This window comes from Trichomycterus rosablanca, chromosome 4, assembly GCF_030014385.1.
Source record: "Trichomycterus rosablanca isolate fTriRos1 chromosome 4, fTriRos1.hap1, whole genome shotgun sequence".
Lineage (NCBI taxonomy): Eukaryota > Metazoa > Chordata > Actinopteri > Siluriformes > Trichomycteridae > Trichomycterus > Trichomycterus rosablanca.
Window position 1 is genome coordinate 41012474 of NC_085991.1, and position 27761 is coordinate 41040234.

Sequence of the window (27761 nt, forward strand, 5' to 3'; positions counted from 1 at the left end):
CTTGAGCAATACATTGAAAGCAAATCTGAATACTTACATGTTTAAAGTTTTGCTATCCACACACGATCAGAGCTACACAACCACATTGATGATGCATTAAAACCAATTCTTCAACTTTCTTCAAAAAGATGAAAAACTCAAATATAAAGCTTGTTGTCATATAGGGGGTTGAACATTATTTCATTTAATTTTCATCTATTACGTCATACTGGTCAGGGTTGCAACAAGTATAGTTTCACCGGAAAACACTAAGTGCAAGGCAGGAACACCCTGGAGTGGGTGCCAACATTGCTCTGCATGACTAAGGGATAAATAAACCTAAAATAATGATTGTGTACTCAAACCTAAAAGTAAAACAATGCAAATAAATGAGCTTGCTAATATTTTTTGGAGCTACTGTTATAGATTATGTTGAAAATAAAGGATTCTTCTTTATGGGTGCAGTAGCCTGTATTATGTTCCTTTTCCACTTCATGGTACCCTGTGATACAGTATGTTTTTAAATCCATTGTCCCACATTTAGTGGTTGTTTCCATTGCCAAGTGACCTGTAAGGTACCTAAGTACTTATACTAAATTTGGTTACACTTCTTGAACAGAGACCAAGCATATCAGGCTATATGGGTGAAATGTGGAACAATGCAGACTGATTGGGCAAACACAATTGCCATTGGAGTGAGTGAATACATGTGCGTGAAAAAAAGTGTATCTACTCTCAGTCACAGTATCACCTATGCCATTCTCCTACATCCATGGGTACCTTTCTACAAATGGCAACGGACAATATCACATACTGTATGGATAGGATTGGATAGTGTTGTACAGTTGGGTACTGTGCAGTGTAAAACAGGGCTTTAGTTGCTCTTACTATTACTTATCGGTGGAAACATTGTAGACTCCTTCACTAAATGGCTAGCATTTGGCTATACAGTAGACCCTTGAGTTATGAACAGTTTACCATACGAACATTTCGGGTTACGAACAGAAATTCACGAAACACGTGACGTCACGAACAATTTGACTCCAATCGTCTCTCTCTCTATATATATACAGTGAGCGAACATTCGGACAGCGGACAGTGTTTCAGGTGTTTTCTAAAATTCTTTATTAAAATGTCCCCAAAGAAGGTGCAGAGGAAGCGCAGTGGTGAGAAAATGAAAAAAATCACTATTTGTTGTGTTGTATAATTACTCCTGCCAGTAGCTGTCACTGTGTATCAGACAGAGGGGACAGTGAGTGAGAGAGAAGAAGGAATTCGGCTCAGTAAAGTATTCTTTCTTTCGTGCAATAACACCTACAAAATACAACATTATTGAAATAAAGAAGCAAATAACAGAGAAATATGAGAGTTATTGTTGTTTCTGGTAGATACATTTTATAAAAAAAAGAAGGAAATGTATTATGGTGTATGGTACAGCACACGTACTGTACTGAAATGTGATGTGTTTTATGTACAGTACAGTACTACTGTGTATTGTTCTTTATTATTGTTTATTACAGGAATGTCTATTCTATTATTTAAGATTTAAGGTACAATGTACTTGTATTTATAACAAAAAAAGACAATTTAAGACATTAGAAAGTTTAGGTAAGGGGGGGGGGTGGTTTGGGAGGTCTGGCACGGATTAATTCTATTTACATTATTTCTTATGGGAAAAGTAGGTTTAACTAACAAACATTTTGACTTAAGAACAGCCCTTCAGAACCAATTAAATTTGTACGTCAAGGGTCTACTGTATGGAGTTGAGGGGAAAAACAAAATCCACTGTTGTACTTCACCTCAGCAGCTTAAACCAACATTATGCTTATTATACCTTTAATGTATTGTTTATAGAATAAGTAATTTTTATAGCTTGTACAACACTACTGTTTTGTCAAAAAACAGAGGTGGAAAGTAACGAATTACATTTACTCGCGTTACTGTAATTCAGTAGTTTTTTTGTGTACTTTTACTTTTTAAAGTAGATTTTACAACCAGTAATTTTACTTTTACTTAAGTATGTTTTGTATTAAGAATTGTAATTTGCTACATTTTAAATAACATTCCTTACTGAGTAAAAAAAAAAAAAAAAAGAAAGAAAACAATAAAAAACTCGACATCAAACCGGCCCGTTAGGCTGTTTGATCCGGCCCGCTGAGCATTTACGAAATTGTTCTTTAGAGTAGGGCTTGCGAACTGAATCACTGAGTTAACGAGTCAGAAACGACTCTTTTCAAATGAATTATTCATTGGAATTGATTCAGGGAGCAGTGCTCTTATCTATGGTAAAGATTCATTCGTTTTGCTCACTCATTATGATGTTGCGCATAAACAGCTCCATGAATCGGTTCATTTGGTGAAGAGATTCAGATGTATAAACCAATCAGATCAGTCTATTTATATGAATATTTTTAAGTAAAACGGACAGCATAAATGTGATTGTGAGATTCTGCTGGTTTGTTTTTGATTTTGATCATGTTCATATGACGGTGTAAGACCCGTTATAGTGCAACCCTAACTGTCTAACCGGGCTCCCGCTCAGGTAAACACCTGACACCCCCCCTTCCCCCCATGCCTGGCACCAACCCGCCAGCCCATGGTGTTCCTTATTTCCAGTTCTGAAAGTTGGCAACTTTAGTTGGCACTATTGACCTGAACCAAGTTAGTTAGCGTCAAGTCCAACAAGCTATAAAATAATGCTTACGTTAAACAGCGATTTAAGTAACGTTTACTCTGAGTACATTTTAAATGAGTTACTTTTTACTTTATACTTGAGTAGACTTTTAGACTAGTAATTTTACTCGTACTTAAGTAAAAAATCATCAAAGTAATAGTACTTTTACTTGAGTACAATGTTTTAGTACTCTTTCCACCTCGGTCAAAAAATTACAAATGTACATTAAGTAGTTGCATTGGTTTGTCGAGTTTTACTAACAATTTGCCTCTATTTTTTTTAAATATTGCAAGCACAAACACCCCAGCACAGCGGATGGCAGCATTTACCTCAGAAAAGCAACACAGGCCACGTCTCAAGCTCTAAACTAGAGTACTTCATTGTGAGAAAATAGTGAATTAAATATGCCTAACAATGCAATTGAAGACGTTACCCATCTAGTGGAGGGCCTGAATCTGCTCCCTACATATGTGCACGACGTAGTCAGATGAATGCCGGACAAATCACCCTACGTAGTGCACTACATTAAGGGCAGTATGTGATTCGGGCGCGGCCATGGTACCGTCAGGAAAGAAGAAGCTCGGTTCGGAAGCGAGAAGTTCAACAGGCATCAGCTGGAGTTTGCTTAAAGAGTATCAGGTTTCAATAGCAGTGTAACTCTGTTTATTTTGCTTTACTTAAAGCGCTCGGCGAGATGAAAATAAGACACTTTCGGTTTCAGAAATGGTTTTGTTGAGGTTGTTACTGCTGGAAGTGTCAGAATTGAGGGGACTAAGGTGAGTGCGACTCATTAGCATAAACACATACACACTGACTGACTAATCTCTATCACAAGACCTGCCGCTGTGTGGTAATGGCAGCCTTGGTCCTTCTCCACTCTTTGCTCGTTGTTCGCTAATTTATCCTTCAGGTAAGTTCCACTTACTGTAACACAACTTAGTTTTAGAAACTAAACTTTATTCTGCCTAACAGTGGTAAGGTAACAGTCACGTATTTTGGAACCAAATTAAGGTAGCCTTAGGTCACAGTGTTCCGTACACCTTTTCAGTATCTATACAGTACATTATACAGTATGACTCAATAGAGCTTTTTTTTTTTTTTTTTTTTTTTTTACCAAGTAATGTCTAAACTGCATTTCCAGCCTTTATTTGTTCGATTTAGACAAATCCAGCAAACAAGTAACATCAGTTTTAAGTGGCAAACTGTCTGTATGTAACACTGTTAATGTGAACACTAATCCGTACACAGCCTGATAATCTTACCTCAACGTCAGAAAAGAGTTCACCAGACTTTTAACCCTCACGAGTACAGAAAGAAGGAAAAGTCCTTAGAAATAGTAACCTGAGGTAAGGTTCAAACCTAGATTCCCAATATTCTAGTGCTGTGAGGCACCTACACTATTCTTTATGCTGACCCACCCACAACGTATGAAACTGCTTTTAAGACTTGAATCCCATATTTTGTTCTCAAACATTGTAGGTTAAAAAGGCATAAACATTTTCATTCCACCATAAAACCACTTTTTTACACATTAAAACAACATTTTCTCATATTTATGCATAGATTTCTTGAAAAGGTCACATTTATGCAACATTACGTGGAGGTAAACATGTATGTAACCGACAGGAATGTTTAAGATGTTAGTTTAGTTTATAAACCTTACTCGGCTTTTTTTTTTTTACCATGGTAGCTTCTTTGTGCATGATATCCCATTCAATTGAAGCATCATTTATAATTAAGCCAGGAATTATGATTTAAAACTATAAAAAAAAATTTATGATTACCTTCACATACAAACCGAATTACTGGAAAATTCTTTTTTTTGTCTTGGAACTGAGAACTCAACGTCTGTTTTTCCTGAAAATAAAGGGTAAAAATGTGGACTAAACTATACACAGCATATGTTTCCATTATCCTTTGGTGTATCTGAGACGAGCTCAGGCCCAGAAAACTCTGCAGCATTTCTGCATAGAATTGATGTATGACCATCACTTTGTGTTGAGTTTCAGCTCGCATTTTATTAATGCAGTGGTAGCCTGTGTTAAGTGACAATGGTTTTCTGAAGTACTCCCAAACCCATATAGCTACAGTTATAGCCACTGTAGTATGACAAGTTTTCATGCAGTAATGTCTGAGAACTTTATGCCCCTGTTCCATTTCATGAGTGTATTGCAGACATCAAATTACATTTTATATATTTACAAAATAAAATTAAATTGTTCTGCTAAACACTGGAATTTTTTTTCTTTGTACTTTTGTAAAGCAAATGAAGGTATTCACGAAGAAATTCACGTATTTTATTGCATTTTTCATACATGCAAATGGGGTTTGTATACACATTTTTTAAATATAAGTTTGTTTATGCTTATGAATACATACTTTTTGAAAACTTTTGTGAATATATTTACAGGAAGTATATTACATACCAAAAACCAAACATGGTTGAACAGTTGTTCCCTCTTGCTTTTCTATGCTGTGCCAACTTCTGTTTTTTTAAACAGTTAAGCTATACTGTAGTTATATAGTTGAACATTGTACTAATAACTCTCATATCTGGTTACAAACAAGATACCCTTCAACTTGCCAAAATCAGCAATGGCACCACCTATGAATGTATAAATCTATAAGGATGAACCTCCTTATAGATTTATACATTTATAGGTGGTGCCATTGCTGATTTTGGCAAGTTGAAGGGTCCTTTTTAATGTAATTGAGGAAAAAAATGTGCTATATTCAGGCTCAGCTATTGATCAAACTCTTAAGATGTCTGCACACACATGATGAGATGTTTGGCTTCCCTGGTTTAAGGCAACTGAAAATGACTATACATTAGGAGTTTAATTGTCCTGTGTGGCTTGGGAATCCTCAAACTGCCTCAAAAGCCTGGATGCACAGTTCTACACATCTGACTTATTCATTAGTTTATTTGGAATGCCTTTTTGATTTTAATGCAAAACATAACCATTACATTTCTGTAATCTGTGAAAAGGGGTCACAAACATAACACCAGGTTTTTAAAATAAAGTTTACAATAATATGGTCTTTTTTTTTCAGAATGTTATTTGTTTGTAGTCATCCTCAAAGTGTAATGCCAAAATAACGTTTTTTCTTCTAAGATTGTGTAAACAGAGAGAAACTCCATGTCAATATGAATTTAAAAGCTGTCTCCATAATGCTGGTATTGCAATTTACCTAGTTTTTGCTTACTTCAGATATTTCTTTTTTTTTTGTGTGTTTTGCTAACAGAAAGGATGGATAGCGCTGGTTTTTATAATGACAACAACAGCAATGAAAGCAGTGATGATGACTTGGTGGACCTTAGTGGTGCTGCAGAAGACTTGCTAGAGGATGTACCTTGTTTAGAGCCAAACCATTTTGCAGGTACAAACGGCAGCACTAAATGTCTAAGGTCCATGGCTCTGTCCTAATTTGTTTGTAATGATCTGAAATGTCCTAATATGATACAGGGTTTTGCTAGTGGGGTTCATTTTGTGGGGCTGTGCGCTATCATGCTGGAACAGGACAGACCTTTCCCTAGCATGTTGTTACAGAATCGTATAATTACAAATTTTTTTTTTTAGAATTGATTTTGTAAACCCCACTTTGTGACATGTTAGGAAAAGGTCTGTCTTGTTTCAGCATAACAGTGTCTTGGCTGTATATCATGCTAGCCTTTTATTGCTGGGAACTGGGTTTGAATCTTAGTGGTGCTATCAGCCAGACCTGACTGACTATGTCTGTGGGGATAGCCAAAGCCCTGCAATGAAATGGCCTTCTGTCCAGGGTATTCCTGCCTTGAGCTCAGTGTTTCCCAGTGGAACGGGGCTTGCTACGACTCTGACCAGGATAATTGCTTTTGTATATCTGTTAACACCTAAAGTTCAGGTTAAAACACTTGAGCTTAATAATTAATATGGGTGTCCACATACTTTTGGGCATGTAATGTTATTGTTATTGGCCAGCAACAAATGTTGATACAAGTGTTCATCTACATGCTGCCACTTTTGAGACACTGGTGATGATTAAATTTGCTCTGTTTTGAGCCTTTATGGCCATGAATAAGTTATCACAGTATTTAAAAGCAGAGCATGTATGTGTGTTTGTGTGAGGTGAGGAAAAGATGAAGGCTGTGTCCTAGATATCCTTGCTGAACTTGTCCTTGCCCAGTCAGGGATAATTATCTCTAAACTGCTGGGAAGAGAAGGCCATTGTCAAAAAAGATGCTTGTTCCTAGTTTTAAAGAAAGATGATACACTGATCAGCCATAACATTACAACCACCTCCTTGTTTCTACACTCACTGTTCATTTTATCAGCTTCACTTACCATATAGGAGCACTTTGTAAGTCTACAATTACTGACTGTAGTCCATCTGTTTCTCTGCATGCTTTGTTATCCCCCTTTCTTCAATGGTCAGGACTCTCCCAGGACCACTACAGAGCAGGTATTATTTGGCTGGTGGATCATTCTCAGCACTGCAGTGACACTGACATGGTGGTGGTGTGTTAGTGTGTGTTGTGCTGGTATGAGTGGATAAGACACAGCAGCGCTGTTGGAGTTTTTAAACACCTCACTGTCACTGCTGGACTGAGAATAGTCCACCAACCAAAAATATATCCAGCCAATAGTGCCCCTTGGGCAGTGTCCTGTGACCACTGTTGAGGGTCTAGAAGATGACCAACTCAAACAGCAGCAATAGATGAGCGATCGTTTCTGACTTTACATCTACAAGGTGGACCAACTAGGTAGGAGTGTCTAATAGAGTGGACAATAAGTGAACACAGTATTTAAAAACTTCAGCGGCGCTGCTGTGTCTGATCCACTCATACCAGCACAACACACACTAACACACCACCACCATGCCATCGTCACTGCAGTGCTTAGAATGATCCACCACCTAAATAATACCTACTCAGGGTGAAAGCAGGCTAAAAAGGTATGTAGAGAAACAGATGGACTACAGTCAGTAATTGTAGAACTACACAGTGCTTCTATATGGTAAGTGGAGCTGATAAAATGGACAGTGAGTGTAGAAACAAGGAGGCGGTTTTAATGTTATGGCTGATCAGTGTAGGTCTTGTGTTTTTTTTAAGAATAGAAAACAATATGAGTGGGTGTGTGTTGGTGTGTTTTTGGGCAGCCATTATTCCACTAATTATTAGTAAGACGGTTAAAAGGCAGACAAACACTGATTGTTAAACATTTTAACTGAGCTGGTATAGCTGATAATGGCACAGATTTTTCTACCATTCCTTTATCACTCTGCTGTTCACAAGTTGCTAAGTACAAACCTTATTTCCAGACGTTTCAGAAGTACTGCTGCATTATATACCATGACAGATGTTGGCTTTTGCACTTTTTGCTAACAACAGTATTGATGGGCCTTTTCATCTTTGACCCAGATAACATTTCAGAAAACATGCTAAAATATTGACTCATCTGAACAGAACACACATTTTCACTGACTTTCCATCCCAAATGAGATGAGCTGTGGCCCAGAGAAATGCATGTATAGCTTACTCCTCGTGTGATTGTTATTCAGGTTGCATTTATACACTATCTCTCTCTCTCATGCTGTCTTACTAGGCCTTTAGCACCACTCATAGAAGATCAAAAGTTTCAAATCAGAGTGTAGTCCTGTGATTACTGAGAAAATTAAATACAGATTAGAGTGTTTTGTGTGAGTGTGAGTGTGAGTGTGAGTGTGAGTGTGAGTGTGAGTGTGAGTGTGAGTGTGAGTGTGAGTGTGAGTTATTTCCAGAAATGAGGGTTTAGACTTGGGCCAGTGATAGCTCAATGGTTAAGGTACTGGACTAGTAAACAGAAGGTTGCCGGTTCAAGCCCCGCCACCACCAAGTTGCCACTGTTGGGTCCCTGAGCAAGACCCTTAACCCTCAATTGCTCATTGTGTTCCGCTCAATGTGTAAGTCGCTTTGGATAAAAGCGTCTGCTAAATGCTGAAAATGTAAATGCAAGCTCTTCGGCTTAAGGCAACAAATGTAGGAGAGTCAGCTCTTTTATATTGAGCACTGCTAAACTGTTAATTCAATAGTTCTCTTTAGAGATAGTGTTAACTGGAGCTTCACTGCTGTCTGATAGTACAATCAGTGATAACACACAGACATCATAACACACAGACATCACATGATCATTTATCAGTGTTGCGGTGGATCTGGTTTAACTGTGAAACACTGGGTGCAAGGCATTAATACCTAACACAAGTCGGTAATCCATCGTAGTAATTTCAATTTGTGACGAAAATAATTTTTTTGCAATCACTCAAATGCCAAATTTCTATAGGTATTCCTTAGTAAAATAAAACACAGACTAGGTATTAATTAAGGGTCAGTTGTTAAATTTTTCAGCTGTTAAAAAATAGTTGTGGCATGAAAACAAGCTGGTTTAAAACACGCCTGGTTTAAATAGACTTTGAAGGTGTGAGATTTGAATACATTTTAGTTATTATTTTTCTCTCTTTCAGCATTTCTCTCTTTTGCACAGCAGATCATTCTGGTTGGCACAGTTTTTACACTGGTTTTACACTGGATGCCCTCTATTTATATCTGGGCATGGGGCAGAGTACTGATATGTGCACCACCCAATGGCTAGGCTGTTTAACCATCATACATAACCAATCATATCTGTGCAGATGTCACACTGACTGACAGCAGTAGTGGGCTAACATTGTACCGCTTTACCTCCCAAGTTCCCTAAATAAATGTTTTTTTTTGGCTACAGCAGCTTATTTGTAAGCACATTTCATTTGGCACTGTTTTTATGCCAAATTACTTTTCTGATGTAATCCTCCTATTTATCTGGGCTTGGGACCGACACTAAGCGTTTACTGATATGTGTCCCCCATTGGCTAGGTTTACTTAACGCACCGCAACTTTTGTATTTGTGAGCCCACACCCCCAGAACTCAGGCATAACTCGGGCACCCAGCATCATTACGCCACACCATTTATATTTACTAACTTATAGCTTTGATATTGATTGCGTATCAAAGAAAAAAAAAATTAATTATTGGAAATAACTTCTGACGTTGTTGCTGCTTATTTTGTTCTTTTAAGGCTACATTAAAGGAGAAGGCCGTAGGCAAAATGGCAATGCTGGTTTTCTAGATCTGCTGGATACTGGAGTTAGTGGGGTGGGAACATATGATGACTTCAACACCATCGACTGGGTGAGGGAAAAATCAAAGGACCGAGACCGGCACAGAGAGGTGAGCCAGAATTGTACTGCATGAAATGGTAAGATACTTCAGTAAACATGAACAAATCTTAGTGTTTTTCTCTCTCTTTGTTATTTTCAGATCAGCAAAAAGAGAAAGCAGTCGGTTTTGGCTCTTCTTTTTAGTGTGAGCGATGCATTCTCCGGCTGGCTTCTTATGCTGCTTATCGGCCTCATGTCTGGTTAGTGATGACCCATAAAAGATTGAGTTTTTTTTTCTTGTAGTTTGTTTTGCATAATCTTTCCCTTGATGGGTTTCCTTTAGTCATAATGTCTATATTTTAATGATAGAAGTAATTTTGGAATTTAATCATGTTTCATCACAATGCAGCCTGCTATGGAGAGTAGTAATGATGGCTATCAAAATTTTCATAATATCCCAAATTTTTATGCCGGTGAGCGTAGTGGGTAGCACTGTCGCCTCACAGCAAGAAAGTCCTTGGTTTGATTCCCTGATGGAGTGGTCAGGTCCTTTCTGTGTGGAGTTTGCATGTTCTCCTTGTGTCTGCATGGGTTTCCTCCAGTTTTCTTTACAAAATAGCATTTGTAAATCTTTAATTTTGCTATCCTCTCTCTCTCTGTAGGAGCCCTGGCTGGTGGTATAGACATTGCGGCTCACTGGCTAACAGATCTAAAGGAGGGCGTTTGTCTAAATGGCTTCTGGTTCAATCATGAGCACTGCTGCTGGAACTCCAACGAGACCACCTTCCAGGAACGAAACAAATGCCCAGACTGGAAGAGCTGGGCCGAGCTTATGGTTGGAGTCAGTGAGGTAGGTGTGTTGGAAGGGTCATTACCCTTGCATTTAAATGTGGTCATATTCTGTGTCTCGTAGTTCTACTTTAAGTGAAATAAATTCAAAGATCTTCATGCATTTTTTGCCATTGTGCAAAAATCATTAACATATTAAATAAAGATCATTTATACTTTGATCAAGGCATTACAATTTGGGATAATATAAAATACTGATGGTTATTATTACTAATCTCCATTGCCTTACACCACCTTTCTTATTAATGACATTTTTTAATCGTTTGGGAATGGAAGATACTAATTGGTGCAGTTTTGCAAGTGAATTGTTTTACCATAATCCCAAGCTGTATGGATTTTTTAAAATCAAAGTTCAGACATTCTGAGGAGAGACTGACAGGTCACACCCTGTGAGACCCTATCCCTGGCAGTCTCGGCTCTTTTCGATTGGGGAAAGATGTCCAATTGGCCATGACTAAACTGGGTGCCAAAAAATGTCTGATAAGTGTATACACCATCAATGTTGTATAAAATGACAGATACTGTGATTATGGTACTTGGCTGTATTGCTCATCCCTTACCCCATTGTGTAAGCCAAAGATGGAAGTCCCAAATAAATCATGATACAAAAACATTGATAAAAGTAATCAAATTTAAGCATTTACATGCATAATTCAATGAAGATGTTTTATGTCTTATAGATTTTATCATGCTACACAAGCTTATATGCTTAGTTAACTTTTTTCATGTCTGATTCTGGTTGTGTGGGTGTAGACTGGGCCTCTAGTGTTCAAAACCACAACAGGAAGTAGCTGTAACTGGGGATGTGAAACTAGAGCTTTCTGTGCATATCTGAAATGACTCTTTAACCTTTAAGTGTACTGTACACAAATTAACTTTCTTTAAACATGTCTAGTCCAAAGACATGCAAGTGAGGTGAATTGGAGACACTAAATTGTCCATGACTGTGTTCGATATAACCTAGTGAACTGATGAATGTTGTGTAATGAGTAACTACTGTGTCTGTCATGAATGTAAACAAAGTGTAAAACATGACGTTAAAATCCTAATAAACAAACAAACAATCAAACAAACTCACTGATGGATGGAAAAGATTATTGATAGTGCTGTTCCATCTGTGTACACCAGGGGGCGAGTGCATACGTGGTTAACTATCTGATGTATGTGAGCTGGGCTCTGATCTTCTCCTACCTGGCTGTAGTTCTAGTCAAAGCCTTCGCCCCTTATGCCTGCGGCTCAGGGATCCCGGAGGTAACACCCCTCTCTGTCTGATTATTTTTACTGATACTCTGCTGAACCTGCTACACTTATACCAAAACACACACGTCTTTATCATGTTAGTGTCATTGCAGTGCTGAGGATGATCCATCACCCAAACACCCAACATCTGGCTGCAGAAAAGATTTGGCCAGTATAATGTGTCAGTTTACACAACACAGGTCATACATAAAACATTATATGTTTCATGTGAGACATGAAGCCTGTTGCCATCAAATCCATATTTTATATAGCAATAATATTAATATTAAAATTATTTCAACCAACAGTCTTGGTGAGTAAATTAGCTTCCTTCACTGGTCAAAGTGGCCTGTTCTCTCACTTCTGTCTCCAAAACTCAGGCCTTCCCTTTTGTAACCATACCTATTCCGTTTCTGTTGTTTCTATTTTTGGTTATTTATTTATTTATTTTTTCCTGGTATTGTGTTTATATTCTCTGGATAAAAGTTTCTGCTTCATGACAATTTAAAATATGATTGGGGAAAATAATACATAAATTGCATGTTTATGTTTGTGTGCAACCCGGAATCAGAGCCAGATCAATTTAACCATTGTGTGGTAGCAGGGAGAATCTGCCTGTGTTTTTGTCAGTGTGTACGTTTCATTTCTCTTTCTCTGTTAAAAAAAAAAAAAAAAAAAAAATGCTTTAAAAAAATTCTGCCCTTCCTTATCAGCTAAAAAAAAAACCTTACAACAGAAGACACAACAGCTATTAAAACTACATCACATCACAATTTGGGAAAAGGCTGTAAATTCAAGCAAGGCCTAAAAGCTGGACAAGAATTTTTTTGTTTTAAATGCCACACAAATAAGGATCCAGGGAATGCTAAGTCTGTTTTAGCAGTAAACAAAAATGAATAAATGAACATATGAAAAAACTTTTTTTGAAAAGGTCCAGATGAGCATCTTTTGACTTCTAGCATGCTTTTTTTTATTTGCCCCTTCCCATGTCTGTTTTTTGATGCTTATTTAAATAGGCGTGTGTTTAAGTTACTTACCATTCCACTTTTCTTTACCTGTCTCGTAGATCAAAACCATCCTGAGTGGCTTTATAATTCGAGGCTACCTGGGAAAATGGACTCTAGTAATAAAGACTGTTACTCTGGTGCTGGCTGTGTCTTCAGGCCTCAGTCTGGGGAAGGAGGGCCCATTGGTACATGTTGCATGTTGCTGTGCCAACATTCTGTGCCATCTATTCACCAAATACAGAAAAAATGAGGCCAAAAGAAGGGAGGTAAGAGGGGAATGAGAACTGAAGTAAAGCACGACCTGATAGAGCTAAGATGGTTGGAGAAGACGGGTCTCTTTGTTTTCTGTGCCAAGAGACAGTAATATAATATACACAGTCATGGCAGTAAGAAAACCCAGCCAAATAAACTGAGCTGAATAGACTGCTGAGATAGCCACACTGACATTGGAGAGTAATGTGTTTGTTGTGAAAAGATATCCATTTCATTCTTCCATTTTTCGACAACCACTGTATTTCAGTCGGGGTCGTGGCAGGTCTGGTTCCACCACTGGGCACAAGGCAGTAATAAGGTGCCAATCAATTGCAGGGCTTCAGCCACCCCCTCCTCGGAAATAGCCACTTGTGTATAGGTCGACGTCCGACCAGCTGGTAGCACCACTGAGATTTGAACCTAGATCTGATGAGCTGGTGAGCTAACGTAATTGACTGCTGTGCCACCTAAGCGCAGATATATTTCTGGATATAATACTGAAAAGTGTCCAAGACGAGTGCTCTATGGGGTGAGCTACCAGGCACCCTGACATTAAATGATATGTTTTATTAAATCAATGTGTTCAACATTTCATTTCATTTTCATGTTTCACTACCGTTTAATCCTGGTCATGGTGACGGTGCATCTGGCTTTTCTGGGATCACTGTGCACCTGACAGGCCATTAGTCCATCACCAGACATAGCCAGTCATGTAGGTATGTACAGTGCCTTGCAAAAGTATTCAGCCCCCTTGAACTTTTCAACCTTTTGCCACATTTCAGGCTTCAAACATAACGATATGAAATTGTAATTTTTTGTGAAGAATCAACAACAAGTGGGACACAATCGTGAAGTGGAACGAAATTTATTGGATATTTTAAACTTTTTTTAGAAATAAAAAACTGAAAAGTGGGGCGTGCAATATTATTCAGCCCCCTTGCGTTAATACTTTGTAGCGCCACCTTTTGCTGTGATTACAGCTGCAAGTCGCTTGGGGTATGTCTCTATCAGTTTTGCACATCGAGAGACAGAAATTTTTGCCCATTCTTCCTTGCAAAACAGCTCGAGCTCAGTGAGGTTGGATGGAGAGCGTTTGTGAACAGCAGTTTTCAGCTCTTTCCACAGATTCTCGATGGGATTCAGGTCTGGACTTTGACTTGGCCATTCTAACACCTGGATACGTTTATTTGTGAACCATTCCATTGTAGATTTTGCTTTATGTTTTGGATCATTGTCTTGTTGGAAGATAAATCTCCGTTCCAGTCTCAGGTCTTTTGCAGACTGCAACAGGTTTTCTTCCAGAATGGTCCTGTATTTGGCTCCATCCATCTTCCCATCAATTTTAACCATCTTCCCTGTCCCTGCTGAAGAAAAGCAGGCCCAAACCATGATGCTGCCACCACCATGTTTGACAGTGGGGATGGTGTGTTCAGGGTGATGAGCTGTGTTGCTTTTACGCCAAACATAACGTTTTGCATTGTGGCCAAAAAGTTCGATTTTGGTTTCATCTGACCAGAGCACCTTCTTCCACATGTTTGGTGTGTCTCCCAGGTGACTTTTTATAGATATCTTTGAGAAATGGCTTTCTTCTTGCCACTCTTCCATAAAGGCCAGATTTGTGCAGTGTACGACTGATTGTGTCCTATGGACAGAGTCTCCCACCTCAGCTGTAGATCTCTGCAGTTCATTCAGAGTGATCATAGGCCTCTTGGCTGCATCTCTGATCAGTCTTCTCCTTGTTTGAGCTGAAAGTTTAGAGGGACGGCCGGGTCTTGGTAGATTTGCAGTGGTCTGATACTCCTTCCATTTCAATATGATCGCTTGCACAGTGCTCCTTGAGATGTTTAAAGCTTGGGAAATCTTTTTGTATCCAAATCCGGCTTTAAACTTCTCCACAACAGTATCTCGGACCTGCCTGGTGTGTTCCTTGGTCTTCATGATGCTCTCTGCGCTTTAAACAGAACTCTGAGACTGTCACAGAGCAGGTGCATTTATACGGAGACTTGATTACACACAGGTGGATTCTATTTATCACCATCAGTCATTTAGGTCAACTTTGGATCATTCAGAGATCCTCACTGAACTTCTGGAGTGAGTTTGCTGCACTGAAAGTAAAGGGGCTGAATAATATTGCACGCCCCACTTTTTAGTTTTTTATTTCTAAAAAAAGTTTAAAATATCCAATAAATTTCGTTCTACTTCACGATTGTGTCCGACTTGTTGTTGATTCTTCACAAAAAATTACAATTTCATATCGTTATGTTTGAAGCCTGAAATGTGGCAAAAGGTTGAAAAGTTCAAGGGGGCTGAATACTTTTGCAAGGCACTGTAGATGCCTGACGGACTGATAGTGCCGCTAAGGGATAGTTGCCATTTAACTGGAGCTCCACCCGAGTGCCCATGTGATCAAAGTAAATATTAAACATTAATTAATGTGGTGTATTTGTAAGTGAAATAATTACTTACTTGTTTTTGTATTAAGAAATGGTTTGGCTTTTTCAGGTCCTGTCAGCGGCGTCTGCTGTGGGTGTGTCTGTAGCTTTTGGAGCTCCTATTGGAGGAGTGCTTTTCAGTCTGGAGGAGGTATTTCAATTTCTATTCATTTTTACTCAATAAAAAGAGAATTTAATGTTGAACGTCCCCTGAAAGTCATGTGAATTCATTAAAGTCTACACTATCCGTTCAGTTACACCTACAGCTATGAAATATATAAAATCAGTTAAGTATAATAATGGGGCTACAGTTTGGAAAAGGCTATTTCATATTTTTGCATGACTGTTCCATAAAGAAATGGCCAGTGAATGTGGTGTGGAGGAACATCAGTGGTCTGCACAGAGCCCCTGATCTTAACTCCATTGATCATCCATTATTGGAATGCCAGAGAATCGCCAGAATGTGCACAAACTCAAAAATGTATTTTAAGAGAAGTGGAGTAGGATGCTGTGCAAACTAATTAACATTAACATTGTTATTTCTTTTTTTTTGTTTTTGGTGTAGGTCAGCTACTACTTCCCCCTCAAGACACTGTGGCGTTCGTTCTTCGCTGCTCTGGTGGCTGCATTCACTCTGCACTCAATCAATCCATTCGGAAACAGCCGTCTGGTTCTCTTCTATGTGGAGTTTCACACTCCATGGCACCTGCTGGAGCTTTTCCCTTTCGTTCTGCTGGGCATTTTTGGTGGTCTGTGGGGAGCGTTCTTCATCCGTGCCAACATGGCATGGTGCAGACGGCGAAAGAACACACGCCTGGGTCATTACCCCGTGTTAGAGGTGGTGTTGGTTACTCTGGCTACAGCACTTCTGGCCTTCCCTAATGACTACACACGCATGAGCGGCAGCCATCTGATCTCTGAGCTCTTCAATGACTGCAGCCTGCTCGACTCCTCACAGCTGTGTAACTACACATCACTGGAAAGAGGTGGAACAGGGAGCGTTAATTTTAGTCACAGTGCTAACTTCAGCAGCAGCTTACCTGACAGAGTAGCTGGACCTGGAGTGTATACGGCCATCTGGCAGCTGGCACTAGCGATTATCTTTAAGACGATTGCCACTGTCATTACCTTTGGCATTAAGGTATCTATCTATCTATCTATCTATCTATCTATCTATCTATCTATCTATCTATCTATCTATCTATCTATCTATCTATCTATCTATCTATCTATCTATCTATCTATCTATCTATCTATCTATCTAATCCATCCTTCCATCCTTCCATCCACCCATCCATCCACCCATCCATCCATCTTTCCATCCATACACCCATCCACCCATCCATCTTTCCATCCATCCACCCATCCATCCATCCATCCATCCATCCATCTATCCATCTTTCCATCCACCCATCCATCCACCCATCCACCCACCCATCCATCCACCCACCCATCCATCCACCCACCCATCCATCCATCCATCTTTCCATCCATCCATCCATCCATCCACCCATCCATCCATCTTCCCATCCATCCATCCATCCATCCATCCATCCACCCATCCACCCATCCATCCACCCATCCATCCACCCATCCATCCACCCATCCATCCATCCACCCACCCATCCACCCATCCATCTTTCCATCCATCCATCCATCCACCCACCCATCCACCCACCCATCCATCTTTCCATCCATCCATCCATCCACCCATCCATCCATCCATCCATCCATCCACCCATCCATCTTTCCATCCATCCACCCATCCATCTTTCCATCCATCCATCCATCCATCCATCCACCCATCCATCTTTCCATCCATCTTTCCATCCATCCATCCATCCATCCATCCATCCACCCATCCATCCACCCACCCATCCATCTTTCCATCCATCCATCCATCCACCCACCCATCCATCTTTCCATCCATCCATCCATCCACCCATCCATCCATCCATCCATCCATCCACCCATCCATCTTTCCATCCATCCACCCATCCATCTTTCCATCCATCCATCCATCCATCCATCCACCCATCCATCTTTCCATCCATCCATCCATCCATCCATCCATCCACCCATCCATCCACCCACCCATCCATCTTTCCATCCATCCATCCACCCATTCATCCATCCATCTTTCCATCCATCCACCCATCCATCCATCTTTCCATCCACCCATTCATCCATCTTTCCATCCATCTTTCCATCCATCCATCCATCCATCCATCCATCCACCCATCCATCCACCCATCCATCCATCCACCCATCCACCCATCCACCCACCCATCTTTCCATCCATCCATCCACCCATTCATCTATCCATCTTTCCATCCATCCACCCATCCATCTATCAATCTTTCCATCCATCCATCTTTCCATCCATCCACCCATCCATCCATCTTTCCATCCACCCATTCATCCATCCATCCATCCACCCATCCACCCATCCACCCATCCATCCACCCATCCATCCATCCATTTAATTGATCATGAATTATTTATGGAACTGAGATTTGTAGATTCCACTCATATTGTGTTGTAAGCATCTAGGGAGTAGGCCAGAGCAATAGATATTTCACAACAAATGGGAATGACATGGTCAATGATATGTTAAATATTGAGCTGATGGCAGTTGCTTGCAGAACACATGTTGAATGCAGCAGATATGATTGCCATAAAGACCTGAGTGATGTTGATAAGGGCAAACTTGTTATGTCCAGACAACTACTGACAGTGGTCTGAGGAGGAACAGTTCACAAACTGCCAACAGGTTACTGGGCAGCCAAGACTCAACTGATGCCAGAGGACATGAAGGCTATGGCGTCTGGTACGGACCAACAAAAGAGCTGCGGTGGCACAAATGGCTGCTAATTTATGTGGATGTGTCATGTCATGGTAACTCCTGTCTACCATCAAAAGCATCTACAGGTGGAAGCATGTGGTTAAGCATGCATCAGGATGCATTGTAGAACGATACACTTCGCAATGTGAGAAGTTCAAGGACCTGGTAATGTCCTGGGTCCTGGGATGCTTTGACAGCATATTAGGTATCTTCTTGGTCATCATAGACATTATAGGTCAGCAGTGTATACTAACATAACTGTAATGGCTACATCTAGAACAAAAAAAATAATCAAAAGAATGACTATAGAAATTACATTTTTAGTAAAGAATATTTTCTACATTTTCTAAACAGTGAATACATATATTTAAATATAGTATATATAGTCTCTGTTTTATATTAATTATTACACATATACATATAGCACACAACTATCTTTTTTATTTTTTCTATTCTCACTGTTTTGTCCTGCTTTGTTATAGGTGCCCTCTGGTCTGTTCATCCCCAGTATGGCTGTTGGGGCGATAGCGGGAAGGTTACTGGGCATCGGCATGGAGCAGCTGGCCTACTACAACCATGACTCGGCTATCTTCAGAGGCTGGTGTTCACCTGGGGCCAGATGTATCACGCCAGGCCTCTATGCCATGCTCGGGGCTGCAGCATGTCTGGGTAAGCGACCTTTAAAAACAGTAGTTATCTACAACATGTGTGATTACCATATACAATATATCTAATACAAGGGATCTTCAAAAAGTTTCCGCACTTTTATATTTTGTTTGAAAACTGTGAGGGCGGGAGGAGTAGTAACTGGTCGTGTCTAAGAGATTGAGAGAGAGCTTGTAGTCTGGATTTAGCGCCATCTGATTTCCACCTTTTTGGAAGCACAAAAGAGCTTTAAGAAGAAGATTTTCATGTGATGATGTGAAAGCAGCAGTGCATCAGTGGCTACAACTCAACCAAAAACACTTTTTTTCTGATGGCAGTAAAAAGTTGGTATGTTGCTTGGAAAAATGCATCGGTGACCATGTAGAAAAGTGAGGGCGGCACGGTGGCTCAGTGGGTAGCACTGTCGCCTCACAGCAAAAAGGCCCTGGGTTTGATCCCCAGGTGGGGTGGTCTGGGTCCTTTTTGTGTGAAGTTTGCATGTTCTTCTTGAATTTGAACCCTGGATCCACTTAGGCGCCCATAATAAATGTATAAATCCTAAATAAATCCTAAATGTTATGTAATCATTACAGTGGGTAATTACAGGATCATGTTTCTATTTTGCAGAAATTAATCAGGCTACATTCAAAAGTTTCAGAAATATACAGAATGTCATAAGACCTGCAATGTTGAGGCATGACCAGCAGATGTCACCAGACTATTTCCGTTGACTTTTACTGGTCTAGCGGCGTCTGCTGTAAAAAATTGACATCTTTACCTTCCTGTCCACTTTAACTGGCTTTGTGTGGGTCTCTAATTTCGAAATCAGTGCTAGTTAAGGGTGCACTGAGGTCCTCTAATTTTTGGATGGTGTGAGTCAAAGCTCAGTTAAGAGTTATTAGGGTGGGTCTTATAATGCCTTACACATGTTGCATCGCATCGATTTTTCACTAACAAGCTCTTATTGCACAGTAAACACAAACAGAACTGTTTCGCGTATGTAGATTTTTCTCTAATTATAAGTAAAAAAATAAGATATTTGCACACGGAGTAACTAAGTAACTATTAGACAGGAAATAATGGAAGTGATTGTTGCATCAAAAACAATCGCTTGCAAACAGTGTTGACGCTAAAGTTATGCAGATCATATTTTTAGTTTTTTTCTGGGTTTTCCCCCTTTATCTTCCAATCGAGTCATTTCCAATTTCTGACTGAGAATCCACTCCAGCTTGCACAAATCCCCATTCGATCAAGGAGAGCTGGATCACAGTACTGGTTTTAATATTAAACTATGTAGACATGAATCTGCTAATCACACGGGTGTGAGCTGTTGATATTTCTTGGGCGCACGTTCAACTTCAGACGCAAATGCAAATATAATTCTCCCACTTTCGAGTTCTTTTTGTTCCAACCTACCCTCTGGTCACTGTCTAAAACGTTTGACATGTCCTCACAGTGTCCATATGAGTTACCTCCCAGTTCTCAACAATATGGCTGCAGGAGGTTTGGCAACAAAAATGCACCTAGGTTTGGCAAGTAGTTTCTTGTCGTTGATGTGTAGCTGCAGTTCTTGGAACCACAGCTCCAATAAAATGGTAGCTGTCAGATTTCCAAAATAACACGTTTTCTCACACATGTAAAATATTAAATCGAGGATGGATTGGTTTATTTCTTTTTCATGAGGGCTTTTGACTGTTTTTGGCCACTGCCAGCGTTTAACTTTTTCCCCAGTGATTCTTCTCTTCCTTTCTGAATAAGTTTTCACCCTCCATGATCTGTTTGCTCCTCTATTCCTCTAATTTTCTCCCAAAAGGTGGTGTGACTCGGATGACTGTGTCTCTGGTGGTCATCATGTTTGAGCTGACTGGAGGGCTGGAGTACATCGTGCCCCTTATGGCGGCCACAATGACCAGTAAGTGGGTGGCAGATGCGCTGGGTAGAGAGGGCATCTATGAGGCGCACATCAGACTAAATGGCTACCCATTCCTTGAGACCAAGGAGGAGTTTGAGCACAAGACGCTGGCCATGGATGTGATGCGACCACGTCCTTCCGACCCTCTGCTTTTCGTCCTGACACAGAGCGGTATGAGTGTCGACCAAGTGGAGGCTATGATTGCTGATACCTCATACAGTGGCTTTCCTGTTGTGACATCTAAGGAGTCTCAAAGACTGGTGGGCTTTGTGCAGCGAAGAGACCTAGTTATATCAGTAGGTAAGCATGGTACAAGCCTGTGTTTTGGTGGGAGAGTCTATAGCTCATATGTTTATACACATATTTAAGGTAGTAGAGTAGTACTAGCAGCTGAAAAGGCTTTCCACATTATGACAACTCTTCCTCAATGCTTAGCCGTAGTAGAGCTGCAGTCACTCTTTGACCCAAAAAGCAATTTAAAAGCAACACTGGTCAGACCACAACATGTTTTCACTTTGCATTAATTCATCTTAGATAATCTGGAGCCCAAAAAGTCAAAGGCGTTTCTGGATGTTATTGATATGATGCTTCTGCTTTGCCTGATAGAGTCTTTACTTTAGTTTCTCCAAGTATTTTTATGGTCATGTGCTTATATTCAATACAAAAGCATGCTCATTTTGAATGCAGTGCCAAATAAAGGATTGAAGGTTACTGGTATTAAGTAACTTGCCCACAAAAGTTTTTTTCAGGATTCTCTAAATCTTTCATTCATATTTTGGACAGTAGATGGTAAAACCATGAAACTCCCTGCAGTCATGCATTAAGAAATGCTGTTTATTCTACAAACTACCCAGTCTTATATTACTCCCAACCTAGCTTTTACCTTAATAACCTTTTGTAAACATTTATTGATTTACAAAGAAATGCCTGCAACACATTCTGAAAAACATGAAATATCTATTCTTTATGCTGATTTAAAATCTGTACCTGTAAAAGACAGGTCACAATAGCTTATAGCCAGTCTTATAGCTAAACTATACCTTTAAAATGTTTCTCTTCCAGATAATGCCCGCCGGTGTCAGGAGGGCATCGTAGGAGCATCACAGATTATATTCACTGAACACACACCAGCGCAGTCTCACGACGGTCCCCCTACTCTTAACCTGCACAGCATTCTAGACCTCAGTCCACTCGCCATCACTGACCACACACCCATGGACATCACAGTGGACATCTTCCGGAAGCTAGGTCTCCGCCAGTGTCTCGTCACACAGAACGGGTAGGTGTGGATGTGTTTCAGTCTGTGTCCGGCCATAAAATAATATTAATGAGTAATATTGATGTGGAATTGAATTTTATTTTATGAAGTTTATTGTGGATTTTCTAGAAATAGGACATACATGCATACTTTGATGTACAGGGTGGGCCATTTATATGGATACACCTAAATAAAATGGGAATGGTTGGTGATATTAACTTCCTGTTTGTGGCACATTAGTATATGGGAGGGGGAAAACTTTTCAAGATGGGTGGTGACCATGGCGGCCATTTTGAAGTCGGCCATTTTGGATCCAACTTGTTTTTTCAATGGGAAGAGGGTCATGTGACACATCAAACTTATTGAGAATTTCACAAGAAAAACAATGGTGTGCTTGGTTTTAACGTAACTTTATTCTTTCATGAGTTATTTACAAGTTTCTGACCACTTATAAAATGTGTTCAAAGTGCTGCCCATTGTGTTGGATTGTCAATGCAACCCTCTTCTCCCACTCTTCACACACTGATAGCAACACCGCAAAAGAAATTGCCCCCAAGGTCTCCCGATCTGACCCCCTTAGACTTTTATCTTTGGGGTCATCTGAAGGCAATTGTCTATGCTGTGAAGATACGAGATGTGCAGCACCTGAAACTACGGATACTGGAAGCCTGTGCTAGCATTTCTTCTGCGGTGTTGCTATCAGTGTGTGAAGAGTGGGAGAAGAGGGTTGCATTGACAGGATTTTAGAAAGGCCATTCCAAATTTTGGTTTGAGAGGGTTTAAATCATTGTACTAGAGCAAGAGTTTTCTAAGAGTTAACCTTCTGGCCAATAGTTTAAGGGTGTACTAAATAATTTGTAGGTAATTTTTTTAGTATTCCACACTGTTTCACTGGGGCAGCACAGTGGCTAAGTGGGTAGCACTGTCACCTCACAGCAAGAAGGTCCTGGGTTCGATCCCCAGGTGGGGCGGTCTGGGTCCTTTCTGTGTGGAGTTTTCATGTTCTCCCCGTGTCTGCGTGGATTTACTCCTGGTGCTCCGGTTTCCTCCCACAGTCCAAAGACATGCAAGTGATGAGAACTGGAGATACAAAATTGTCCACGACTGTGTTCGATATAACCTTGTGAACTGATGACCCTGGTGTAATGAGTAACTACTGTTCTGGTCATGAATGTAACCAAAGTGTAAAACATGACGTGAAAATCCTAATAAACAAACAGTGTTCCACTGACAGCAAGAAAACACTTGCAGAGCATACAACCTCCACCATTATGCTCTGAATGAATGTCTTAGCTTTCTCCAAAGTCACATCTGGTCTTTGTGGTCAAATAACAAGAATGAAGACCTGCTTTCCTAATAAAGTGCTTGGTGAGTGTTAATGGAAAATTAATGAAACATCTGTATCAAATGATGAGTAATCTTTAAATCCTTGTACAATTAAACCTTAAACCTTAGTTTAACGTATTAACTCTTCATTAAAACTCCTGTGTTCATTCATTACATCAATTGCTTTAATCTAGCCAGGCTCGCTGTGGGTCTGGTTCCATCTTTGGGCTCAAGGCATAAACATGCCCTGTACAGGAAGCTAGTCCATCACAGTGCTTTGGCCATCGCCCCCTCACTCAGACAGCCAATCAAAGCTGTGTAAATGCCCAGCGCTCTCATTAGCACTGCTGAGATTCAAACCCAGGGCTCATCGGTGGTGGACTAGTGTAATAGACAGCTGCACCACCCATGTGTCCGCTCATATTTTATATGAGCAGCATAAAGGATGTACACGTAGCTGTGTGGGTGTGCTGAAGTAAAAAATGAGCAGGCTGTGTATTTCTTTGTCTTGACTTTTGTGAAGTCCAACTTCTTGACAAAAAATGGAAATGACATTGAGACACGGGTTAATGAGTACACTCGCACACTCTCACACAAACCCACTTAAACATTTGTTTTGTGGGATTACATAGTTTTATAAGTGGTCATATTCATTCATAAACATATACTAACAAGAAACTTCTGTCTTGTTTTATGCATATTGTTTGTATTACAATATGGTCATTTGTTTAATTAAATATATAGTGTTGCGAAAAATTATTTGCTCATCACCCAGTTTCATCTATTTTTGCTAATTTATTTTTAGAGAGATAAAGACGACACGATTTAATACAAATTTAGTTTTGAATCATTACATTTATTAAAGATATTCATTCAAAACCTTTATCACCCTGTAACAAATAAATGTCCCTTTGAACCTTATTGGTTGTGCCACCCTTGGCAGTAACACCTGCAATAAAATGTTTGTGTAAACTTGCAGTGAGTCTTTTACATTGCTGTGGAGGAATTTTGGCCCACTGTTTGCAGAATTGTTGTAATTTCGCAACATTGGAGGGGTTTTAAGCATGATCTGCCCATTTAAGGTCTTGCCACAGCATCTGAATAGGATTTAAGTCAGTTCTTTGACTAAAACATTTATGTTGTTTCTTTTGCTCCATTCAGGGGTGGACTTGCTTGTGTTTGTGGATAATGGTTCTGCTGCATAGCCCAACTCTGCTTGAGCTTTAGGTCCCAAACTGACAGACGGACATTCTCCTTCAGGATTTTCTGATTGAGAGCAGAATTCATGATTCCATCTGTTATGATAAGTCATCCTGCAAAAGCAAATACCAGTGCTCCTTTAAACGTGCACATGTGCATGCAGTTGGCCATTTCATAAAAACACCTGTACACTTTTATATTTGTATAATTATTGGCAAGACATGTTGCAGCAGAGCGATACGAAAAAAATCATAGACACCAGTCGAAAGGCTGCTCAGGAGGCGCAGCGGTAAAATATGCTAGCACACCAGAGCATTTAGCATATACCAGCCAGCAGAGGTCGTAATCGCACTAGTCTGAGAGAGAGTCCCCATCTGGCTTAATCCCGCCCCTTATCTGAACAACAGGCCAATCGTTGTTCATGTGGCCGCTCAGCCTCAGCCGGCAGGCAGAGCCGAGATTCGATACGATGTATTCAAGATCTCAGCTCTGGTAAACAGCGTGTGTTTTTAACGCTGCGCCACCTGAGCGGCTTACCCAAACACTTTTAGTGAATCATTTTTCTTTTTTTTTTAAGGATTATGTTTCATTCCTAGTACCTTAATTAAACTGGCTGTTACCACAGAGCGGTAACCGAGTCAGACTCGTTCTGTCTGCGGAGCTAAAAGTTTTCTGTCAGTCAAAGCAAAGAATCCTGAACTAACCAACTTGGTAACTGATGCACTTTTGCCTCTGCTTAGCTCTGTGAAGTAACGTTTTCTGCTCTCATCTACATCAAAAGCAAGAACCGCTTACGATTTACGAAAGTGACCCACGAATTTATATAACATGCTCATAGAATCGGCTCAGATGGGATCGGGCTGTATTATCTTTTTGAAGTAATATTTTCAATCAGCGAAATTGCATCGTATGTATGATGTGCACAACATTAATTATGTTATTTTAGCTTGTCAAGAGCTTTCGCAATGGTTTCTGTGTGGTGGTTGACGAAGGTAGGGGGGTTGAGGCGCAAGTTCGAGTAGGGGGGTGGGGGGACGGGGTGCGCAAGTTCGCTGTTGGCACAAGAAGGGGGGCACATGTCCAGAAAGGTTGAAAACCCCTGACATAGAGCATTGAAGCTGTTTTAGTTGCTTGTTGTGACCAAATGCTTTACTTGAATTTATTTATTTATTTATTTTTTACTTTTTTTGTGTTTATGTACACTTCTCAGTACACACGTCAATTATTTTCCTTTTTATGAGTACGGAAAATGTTTTTAAATGATTGGCCATGGTAATCACTCAAACCCTACAGATGTGGTAAACAGACATATGGTTTAAAAACACTGAAGCATTCTTTTAATACTTCTTTTAACTAATGTCATTCATCAATCTTTTTCTCTTTTACATTCTCTCTGTAGGCGTCTGTTGGGAATAATCACTAAGAAGGACATTTTGAAGCACATGGCACAAATGGCAAACAGAGACCCAGATTCCATTCTCTTTAACTGAGCGGCTGTACGCAGAACTCGGTAGGAAAGGCTCTAAATCCCATTCCTACACATGGACACACGAGCAGGACTGGATCATCCTAACTAACTGTACAAATATGTCTCAGTGAGAGGGATGTTTGGGAATGAATGACCGCAGGTTTCTCCGTACCACTGGAGTTACACATGCCTTAACAGGACGTCCTTGTTCTAGAGTTTCTGCTCTTGCTGCTTAGCTCAGACCTGCCAGACACTCCACGACAAACCACTCCTAATGTCTGTGCTTTAATATACACCAAGACTGGTTAAATACAGTGTACAGTAAATACATGTGAGTTTATGTTCAGAATTCCTTGGTGCTGCTTTATTTTTGACTCCTGCGTTTGGCGTTCCTCGATATCTCGGAGCGTGGATAAAATGCATTCTGGGAATTAAATGTGCTTGACTGAGTTCTTGCTCTAGCAAACTTGCCTGAACATGCCCAGGTCAGACAATCACTGTGAGAAGTAAATGAAAGATGAACCGAGGGGATATCATGTTTAAAAGTCACACACTTTGTCTTACACCCCACACACACACTCACACACACTTTCTACAGTTTTACTGTTACTATGGTATCCTTATGTAACCCTGCTTCTAAGACAGTGTTTGTTTGAGCTCAGCTACATAGTCAAATGTAAGTGTTAATATAATGAAAATGCCTAAATAACTAGTTGTGAACTTGATTTGAAGAGCAGCCATTGCAGTTAAAAACTCTAAAGGAATTAATACATTCAGGTTAGGATAGCAAAATCCTTCAACAACCAAACACTATTAATCAGTGATGAACTGAAACGCTAAGACTTCCAGGCAGTGAGACGAGACCCGTCCGACCTTCCATCCCTCAGACATAGCCAACTGGGTTTGTGTGAGTGCCTGGCCATGTCGGTGGTTCTGCTGAGATATGAACTTGTGAGTTTGGACACTCAGTGGTGTTAGCGTGTTAAACCGTTGCGCCACCCGAGCACCAACTGACAACCCTTTAACTACCCAATGTCAACCAGGCTTTTGATTTAACTTAATAAGAAAGAGGTTCAAATCTCAGCTCTGCCATCCGGCACCCACATGAACAACGATTGGCTGTTAAGGGGGGTGCCGGCGGCATAACTGATGCAATTACGACCTGCTGGCTGCTGGCTGTTTGATGGTGCCTGCACAGAGGCAAGGAAAAAATTAGGATCAGAGTGTGTCTTTCTGTACACAAAACCGATCCACATATAAACTTAACCTGTGCAGGTGAAAAGATGCAGTGGACTAAGGCACATGTGTCAGTCACGGCTCTCCTCAGTCAGGAGTGGAGGTCAGCATCAGTAGAGAGGAAGTGTAATGCAATCGGGTAATTGGATATGACTAGATTGGGAGGAAAATTCAAACTAGAAATTTTTTATATTTTTATAATATATTGTTATAATGGCAAAAATGTGAAACGGTAACCAACTTAAATACAATGACTGGGCAGTTTTAGAATTTAGAAAGCTTGTTT

The 27761-nt window shown here is 40.2% G+C and overlaps 1 protein-coding gene across 1 annotated transcript; it reads left to right on the forward strand.

Moving 5' to 3' along the window:
• Positions 1-3296: 3296 nt before the first annotated feature.
• On the forward strand, positions 3297-26588 carry LOC134311679 (H(+)/Cl(-) exchange transporter 5-like). Its single transcript, XM_062993326.1, has 13 exons — positions 3297-3429; positions 5900-6034; positions 9725-9876; positions 9967-10066; positions 10469-10656; positions 11784-11906; positions 12961-13167; positions 15656-15736; positions 16151-16726; positions 18913-19099; positions 20889-21287; positions 22050-22266; positions 26171-26588. The coding sequence occupies exons 2-13, from the start codon at positions 5905-5907 to the stop codon at positions 26259-26261; spliced, it is 2451 nt and encodes an 816-aa protein (XP_062849396.1). The 5' UTR covers positions 3297-3429; positions 5900-5904; the 3' UTR covers positions 26262-26588.
• The last annotated feature ends 1173 nt before the right edge of the window (positions 26589-27761 follow it).